The following is a 7944-nucleotide window of genomic DNA, read 5'->3' as shown; positions in this document are numbered from 1 at the left end:
CAGAAAGAGGTCCTACACAAGCTAAAAGGAAGCACTTTCTTCAAGTTTTTAAATCAGTATGCAATTTCCTTTCTACTTTGGGTCAGAAGTGAGCTTAAGCTGAATAAATTGAGGCTAGACATGAGAAGGAGTCACCTGATGAAGCCAGTTACTGAACGCAACCTTTCCTTAACATACACGTGGAGTCTCAATGCTTATGAGAAGGAAACTACGCTGTTTTACTAGGAGTGAAGTGATTGGTTTGAAAGTGCAACCTCCTCAGAGGGAACAACCAAGAATAATATAGGTCGTCATTTGGGGCCCTATTTTGCCTGAGAACTGTCAGAGGAACTATTTCATGGCATCCCCTCTACCCACCAAGACACACGTCCATCCCACCCCCACACCAGGGTGCTAGAGAAGATAGGAATATAGATTTTAATCATTGTGCTGCTGCTGTTAACCAGAGTGCAATTAACCCATCCTTTGTGGATTTTGATGCCACAGTGTACATGAGAAGATTTCACACAGAAACACTCTGGGGCTACTGGTGACAAAGAGGCCAGGCCTCTGGTGGGGAGGGGTGGCCAAAGGAGAAACAGAGTGAGGAGACGAATGGGAAGCAGAGCCTGGGCTGGGAGTCATGGGTCCTTCCTGGCCAAGGCTGCTCACCTGGACCAGTCCAGGGCTTCTTTTACAACTCAGCGGCCTCTAGCTCTAAGGCCAATTCTTGCTGAGTAGATGAGGTCCAGGGCGGGCCCACAGTTGACCACCAAATGGGGAAGGGATGTAGACCAAGGGAGAGAAGAGGCGCTTGGGACCCCCTGCAACCCTTCTCCATTTTTCATCCTGAGAGACCCTCAAACTAGTTGTGAGCTGGGAAGAGAGTGGCAGCAGCTCATCCTCTGGGTCAGAACTGCCCTAACTCCTACCCTGAAGACGGGGAGAGGTAGGACTCACAGAGGGGGAGGTAGCAGATACTCCTGTGCCTTTTTCTGCCTGAGCAGTAAGTGAGAACTGTCCCTAGAGGTCAGCTGAGCTCTGACCAGGGGCTGGTGGAGTCATCCGGACTTCTTACAGTTTCCTAGGATTGGTAGGGTTAGGATGTGAGGGGAGGTCACTTAGAGCCCCAGGGCCTAGACCCACTGGCTGCTGACAGGAGCTGGCATCTGGGAAGTAAAGTAGCCCAAACTACTTTGACAAGACCATTTCTCTTATCAAGAGTTGAGTGATCCGGTCCAGGGCAAAAGCGCTGGGCCAGGGGACAGCTAGGAGTCAGAGACACACAGTGCTTCTACTGCATCGCTCAGACCCTGGTTGACGCCCCCCACAGCCAAGAGGCAGTTCTTGATGACAATACTGGAGCAGGCACAGCGGGGCGTGGGCATGGCTGGGAGGACCTCCCACTTGTTCTTCCCTGGGTGGAACGCCTCTGCCGTCTCCAGGACAGTTGGTTGGTTCCCTGAAAGCGCCAAGGGAACCGAACCTTACGAAGGAGTCCAGCCACCAATCAATATCCCGCAGTCACCCCACTTCCCTCCCTCCTGCAAGCAGAAGCTTAGCAACCTCAACTTCCTCAGCGGCAGAACTGCTCCTTTCCTACCTGGGGCCAGTAGCTTTGGTCAAACAGCCAATTTGCCCCTCCTACCTCTTGTCTTTTCATCTCTTCACTGAGTAAGCTTTCTTTCTCCACCCCCTGCTTTTTACCAGAAGTTTCTAGACACCACTACTGCCTCTCTCCTGTCTTTTACTAAAAAGGGGTCCACGTGGTCTAGTTTACATTGTGCTTCTTTCATGTGTGGGTGGAGTCTGTCCACACTGAGCAAACTCTGGGTACCTGGAAGCCTGCTGCTCATATATCTCTCTCTTGTTGATGTTGGGGTCCCACCTTCAAAATACCACTAATCTCTGGGAGGAGTAATTCAGCAAATCCTGAATTCAGCAGACTAATGTATTTGATTAGATTGCTTTCCTTTTCCATGATAGAGCTGGGTATCCAGGGAGAAATGATACTCAGACAGAGAAGACCAAGGCCAGTCCCTGCCACACTTTTGTCCCCATCATTCCTGGTAAGGGCCCCAGGGATCTGTGCTACATGGTTATTAGTATGTCCTTTATGCTCTCTGGGCCTCAGTGTCCCCTGTGTAAGAGGACAGAAAGACTACATCGGGGGCCCATATGTGGATATGAGAAGTCCAGGCTGGGAGGAAGGGAATGTTTTGAATTCTTTGGAATAAAGCAGTAGGCAGGTGGTGTGCAAGGAGCCAGCACCTTCTCCTGATTGTGCAGAGTGCCAAGGATCCAGCGAGCACCAGAACCACAGTACCACCCTGGAAGCTGCATCCTTACCAAGTCCTCCGGCCACTATGACCCGTCCACTCAGAGAACCAGCCACAAAATCTGCCCGCCGCTTCTTGAGGAAGAAGGAACGGTCCATCTTCAGCCATCCCCCTATAGGCCATAGATGACAGCAGGATATATATACAGAGAGAATTAGATGTTAAGCCCCTCCCCCCACCCTTTTTACTCAGGACACACACAGTGCCTCCTGCTGTTTGACACTGTCCGTGGCCTTCACCCTTTCCCATGCTTGCTGCAGTCCAAGGAACCATATAATACCCTAGAATGAATCACCTGTTCTACCTCTGTTCTCTCAGGCTCTACGGTGGGGAGGAACTAGAGGCAGTGAGCATAGGGGTCAGGATCCTCTGTTTCTCCATGAGTATAGGCAGGAAAAAGCCCTCCCTCACCTGGCCCACCTGGATATTATATGAAGAGAAATAGCTGGAAAACGCTTTGATAAAAACAACCAACCAATCAAAGGGAGTCCTGTACAGATGAAAGAATTTGATCCCAAGAGTAGCCCTGAGTGGAGAGGGGTGTTCAGACTTCCGAATGGCTCACTGAGCTGTGTCAGTGGCCCTGGGAGGGTGGTATGGATGTAAGGTGGGAGGACTCAGCCAGAGGGAGATGGGCAGCCAGGGGCTGGCGCCCAGCTCACCCTGTTCCATGTCAAACATGTCCATCGTCCGGAGGAACTTGGGCTGCCGGTAGAGCCGACCCTGCCGCAGGCCTCCCAAGCTATACAAGTGGTCGTCCAGGGTCACGAAGCTGGAGAAGGCCCGCTTACAGGGAATATTGGGGAACTTGGTCCAGGTGCGAGTCTCGATGTCAAAGACCTCGAAGGCGTTGACCGCATACTTGGACTGCCGTCCTCCTGGAGACCAGAGCAGGGTGGGGTTGGGCAGAAGAGTAAGTCCCTGACAACAGGGGCTGGGTTTCCCCTTCTGTTACCTGATCATACAGAAAGTTCCCTAAGGGATGGGGCAATAATGTGCTTACCCCCTGATGTCAAGGAGGTGCTCAACACACAGGTACTGCTTCCCCTGGGAACTGACCCAAGGGAAGGAAGGAGGGATGGTCCTTACCCAGAACATAGATCTTGGAACCTCGGAGGAAGGAGGTGGCAGCATATCTCGGGGTGGGCATGGGTGCAAGCGACACCCACATGTCCTTGAGCATGTCATAGTGTTGAAGGTGGTTGTGCGGACGGAGGTCCAGACCCATCCCGCCTGCTGCATACACTCGGTAATCTAAAGAGAAATGCCACATGCAACCTCTGGCTCAGCCCAGAGACATGAAGAGACAGGCCCAACACTACTCATCACCTACCAAGGCCAGGTTCTGTTAACCCCTTGAACACCAGCACTGAAGCTAGGCCAGGTTCCCAATACTGCTCTGCCAGAATGAGCCATAGATATGTCAGTGGGGGTGGGGTTGATGGCACCATTTAAAAGTCCCTGCTATAGTTGAGCCTGAGTCTCCTTGAAGCCATGTCAGGCCTGCATGCCTTAGCCTCCCTTGGTGTCCAGTCCTTGGCTTACCCCAAAACACTAAGCCTCGCGCAGGGGTCAATTGCAGTGGGTGCTAGACCTAAACAACCCTTGGCGGGTCTTGTCCCCTCCATTTTCTTCCTTGCTGGGCAGCTAGAGGTAATGCAAAAGAGGATGGGTATTTCTCTGATACTCTTCAGTAGTGGCCTGGCCCAGGCACTCCCATGTTGGAACCTTCTAGACCTAGTAGGAACCTTTGAAAATGGGGTCAGCCCTGCTGTCATTGCCCTTGTGGGACATTAGACTGTTGCTGGTTCTTTTTCTGCTACCCCCATGGGGTAAAGCCATGCTCCTTCACACACTAGGAAGCTTGTGGGCTCCAGGAGGCACCCTGCACTAAATGGGATAGGGCCATTCACAATACCGTACTAGCCCCTTTAAGAAACCCTGCCCGGGCAGTGAGATGAGCACTCTGAGAAGAGAAGCAGTATTCTCTCATGCTCTACTGCTCTTGGATGTACATGGCTTTTCAAGGCATCCATGTTTCTCCCTGGGCCTCACCTCAGAACATCCTGTAGACTGTCAGGGACAGAGCTCCTGCCTCCAGGAAACTCTTTTTCCAAGGGACCCACCCCTGTCTCCCAGTAGCCAGTCCTTATCACTTCTGGCTCTAAGAGGCCTTTGTTATTCAAGAGCATTTCAAGTATGAATACTCTTTCCTTACTTTCCAATCTTACTGAAAAAAAGGGGGGGGGGAATCCCAATCCTAGGCTGAGGCCGGGATATAGGACCTGCTAATGAATTTACCTTACACAAGTTCCACCTCTCCCATCCCCAAGACACTAAAAGATTTCCAGTTGGGAATCCTCCAGTCCCCTCTACTCATCCTTTCAGATTCACCTGGATATCCCTGAACCGCAAGGTTGGGCTGAGAATACTGGTTCAGCGTTCCCCATGGTATCTGTATCACTCTAGTCACCATATGTTACTGAAATAATCTTTGTCTGTTTCTTCCAATAGATTGCTAAATCCTTGAGAACTTGTTAATCTGTGGCCCCAGCATCTGGTAAAAGGCCTGATGCAGGCAAGTAAATGCTTATTAAAGTAGTTAATGAACCCATTCAATGCCATAAATAAGAGCGTAGACTTGAACACTTACTGTGTAACCTTGGGCAAGTTATTTAACCTCTCTGGGCCTCTCACTGCTTCTTTTTAAAATGAGGATAAAAATGAGGATAATAATCGCATTTACCTCATCAGACAGTTTGTGAGGACCAAAGGGGTTAATATATCTAAAACACCTATGGCAAGGACTCAATAAATGTCAGTTCTTAATCTTTTAGCACCATTTATTGAGGCCGGGAATAAAGGAGTACTCTTTCCCCCTCTATTTTCCCACAGGTCTCCATGCCTTCCATCCTTACCGGGTGTTTGTGGAGGCCCCACTGGCCATTCTGCCCTCAGGGATTCTAGGCTAATTTCTCTCTGGTCACCTTCATTGGTTAGACCTGAGTTCCTGAAAGCAGAGACTAGATCTTCCGCCTCTTTCCCTCCTCCCTGGGAACTAGACCTGTGCCAGGGACAGAACAGGTGCTCAGGAGATACCAGTGCTCTACAGTAGATCCAGCAGGCAGCTGGATGATTTTGCAAGAGAAGGAAGGAAAGCTGCATCCTACTAAGCCTGTCTGAATTTGGGGTCTCCTTAATTCCTGTTGGACCATTTCCTATAAACCCCTTTGCGTTTTAGCAAGAGAACTTTCAGAGTCTGCCCCCCTCCCCCCGCGCCCAATCTATGCTCTGGGTTGTTCCAGGACAGAAGAGAAGGAAAGTAGGGGCTTGGAGAAAGTGAAATGAGAATCATAAAACCACGTGGTCAGCATACGCATGGCCTGAGAACTCACTGAACCTGGGTAAGATGCTGCAGGAGCACCACCCTCAGGAATATCCTGGTCTCCACTTCTCAGTACCTCAGAGATTAGGAGGTAGAGGGGAAGATTGAGAGTGGGGACATGGCCCTGGAATCAGGTCCCACAGCCCCCTCAGTGGGGCCTGGTGATGGGACAAGGATGGAGAGAACATTCCCAGGACCCTGAATATGTGTCTGGAGGTGGTGGCATGTGCAAGTCAGGTTTCAAGGGATGAGGTGTTGTGGGTGGGATGCTCCATCATTCTGCTGAATGAAGGGGTGTGCAGAGCCATTGTGCTAAACCTCTGGCTCCCCCTTTGGCCCAGTCTGCTCAGTTTGTTGGGAGGAGCCTGGTGGAGTGGAGCTCTGGTATAGGATGACCAGACTCTTCATTTGCAGAGTCTCAGTTTTCCCACCTGAGGCCAGTAGGTCTCTCGTTTTAGTGTCTACTGTAAGGATCAAATGGGATCAGGAATGTGATAGTGGGTCCCCAATTCAGTGCTGTTTCCCATCTCTTTCCCAGCGCCTGCCCCCACTCCCCCGCCCTTCTCTCTGCCCGCCCTCAGCCCTGGCCCCACTCGCCTTTGGCCGTGACCGAAATGCCCATAGCGGCCTCACGCAGCACACTCCTCTTCTTCCACTTGCCCTCATCGATGTTGTACATCTCCACGACCTTCAGGGGCAGCTGATTGGTGCCCACACCCCCAATCACCATGATCCTCTTCCCCAGGGCAGTGACAGCCACCCCAGCCCGGGCTGTGGGCAGCGAGGGCAGGGCGGTCCACTGGTCAGCATCGGGAGAGTAGACCTCAAAGCAGTCCATGGGGACTCCGTTGTCATCACATCCCCCGATGGCATAGACCTGCCCCCCGCTCTCCAGCAGGGAGCAGTAGACCCGGCAGCTGGGCAGTGGCGCCAGGCGCTTCCACTGGAAGTCCTTGACGTTGGGCACCTCCATGGCAGCCCCCGGAGCCCCGCCTGCCGCGCCCCAGCGCACGCGGAGCGCCAGGGCGCTGGGGGAGGTGCAAGCCGTGGGGTAGTGGGAAAGGCTCCGGCTACTCCACGCCCCCTCTCGCCACCTACATCTCCCTCTAGTGCGCCAGCTCCCGCCCGACCCGGGCAAGGGCCCCGACGCGGGCCAGGGCTTCACGGTTCGTCAAGACTCAGCGGTCCCGCGGCGTCCACGCCAGGCCCTGCGGGAGGAACGCGGCGAATCGAGGGTGGTCGGGCCACGAGCCCTCACCTCCTGGCGCTGGCAGTCGCGCGGGCTCCCGGCCCCTCGCCAACTTTAAAGGGAAGACACGGCAGTCCAGGGCGCTACCGCGCGGAGGCATCACGCCTTGTACCGCTTTGTCCCTCACCCCTCCCAGCCTGCTGGTCGGAAACCTGCTGGGGGCGCGGGGTGCGCGGCGGGCAGAGGCTTGGATTCCGGGTGCCTGCTGCCTCCCCACTAAGCAAAGAGTTAACACCTTTCGGCGGCCATCCCTCCTACTCCCCAGCCCCTTTCCCCCTTCCTGCAGTCTCCCGCCGCCGCCTCCGTGCCACTTACCCAGCCAGGCCGAGCAGCGCCGCGCGAGGCGCAGACAGCGCATCACCAGTGAGCCGGGAGCCCCCGCCCGGCGGCTTTGGGAGCGGGGGACAGGCGCTCTGTCCTTACCCAGTCCGCACACCGCTGTCAGATATATGCAGAGGAGGAGAATAAATGAAGAGCAGGAAGGAGAATCCGGGCCGCTGCGGGGGAGGAGGCCGGCCGGCCAGCCAGCTCCACGCATCCCCACCCGCCTATGCCGCCACACCTGTGCGGGAATCCGCGTGCTCCCGGCGGAGAAGCAGCCACGACCTCTTTACATAAGCCCAGGCTGAGCCAGACCGCGGGGGAGAAAGGGGTCGGCAGAGACGCTCACCTTGTCTACAGGGTCAGGGATAGCAGGGGCACGAGAGCCAAGTACCCAGCTGACGGGGACCAGACTCCCTCCAGTGTGGGGGTGGGCGGTTTGTGAATGTTTGTTTTGGATGAGGAGGAGGAGAGTCCAATTACCCAGTTTATCTACAGTACACAGACACAGTTACCGACAGGCTGGCTCCATAGTCAGCTTTGCTTTGGGGGAGCTATTATCAAATGGTTTAACCTAACAGAAATAAGTGATGGGGGTGTGACCCACGCACACCTCACTCAGGTGCATCGGAACAACGTATACACCGACCTGCACACATAAGCATAACTTA

General features: G+C 53.9%; 1 protein-coding gene across 3 annotated transcripts; it reads right to left on the bottom strand.

The window, feature by feature from the left end:
- Positions 1–622: 622 nt before the first annotated feature.
- On the bottom strand, positions 623–7685 carry KLHDC8A (kelch domain containing 8A). Of its 3 annotated transcripts, none has more exons than XM_033092067.1 (7): positions 7623–7685; positions 7268–7390; positions 6301–6911; positions 3408–3572; positions 2981–3196; positions 2329–2430; positions 623–1441 (listed from the first exon to the last, which is right to left on the bottom strand). In XM_033092067.1, the coding sequence occupies exons 3-7, from the start codon at positions 6674–6676 to the stop codon at positions 1248–1250; spliced, it is 1053 nt and encodes a 350-aa protein (XP_032947958.1). In that variant the 5' UTR covers positions 6677–6911; positions 7268–7390; positions 7623–7685; the 3' UTR covers positions 623–1247. The 3 variants fall into 3 exon arrangements, with proteins under 3 accessions (XP_032947958.1, XP_032947957.1, XP_032947956.1); XM_033092066.1 differs by having other exon boundaries at positions 7515–7637; XM_033092065.1 differs by lacking the exon at positions 7623–7685 and having other exon boundaries at positions 7268–7486.
- Positions 7686–7944: the final 259 nt, after the last annotated feature.

This window comes from Rhinolophus ferrumequinum, chromosome 22 (genome assembly GCF_004115265.2).
Source record: "Rhinolophus ferrumequinum isolate MPI-CBG mRhiFer1 chromosome 22, mRhiFer1_v1.p, whole genome shotgun sequence".
Lineage (NCBI taxonomy): Eukaryota > Metazoa > Chordata > Mammalia > Chiroptera > Rhinolophidae > Rhinolophus > Rhinolophus ferrumequinum.
The sequence above is the reverse complement of the archived record's forward strand: the minus strand, read 5'-3'. Positions and strand labels throughout refer to the sequence as shown.

Excerpts from the sequence above, each read along its gene's own strand:
- KLHDC8A (XM_033092067.1), bottom strand. The coding sequence starts at position 6,676 with ATGGAGGTGCCCAACGTCAAGGACTTCCAGTGGAAGCGCCTGGCGCCA. Across the intron at positions 3,573-6,300 it reads CATTTCGGTCACGGCCAAAG|ATTACCGAGTGTATGCAGCA; the intron begins GCGAGTGGGGCC and ends ATTTCTCTTTAG. Across the intron at positions 1,442-2,328 it reads CATAGTGGCCGGAGGACTTG|GGAACCAACCAACTGTCCTG; the intron begins GTAAGGATGCAG and ends TGGCGCTTTCAG.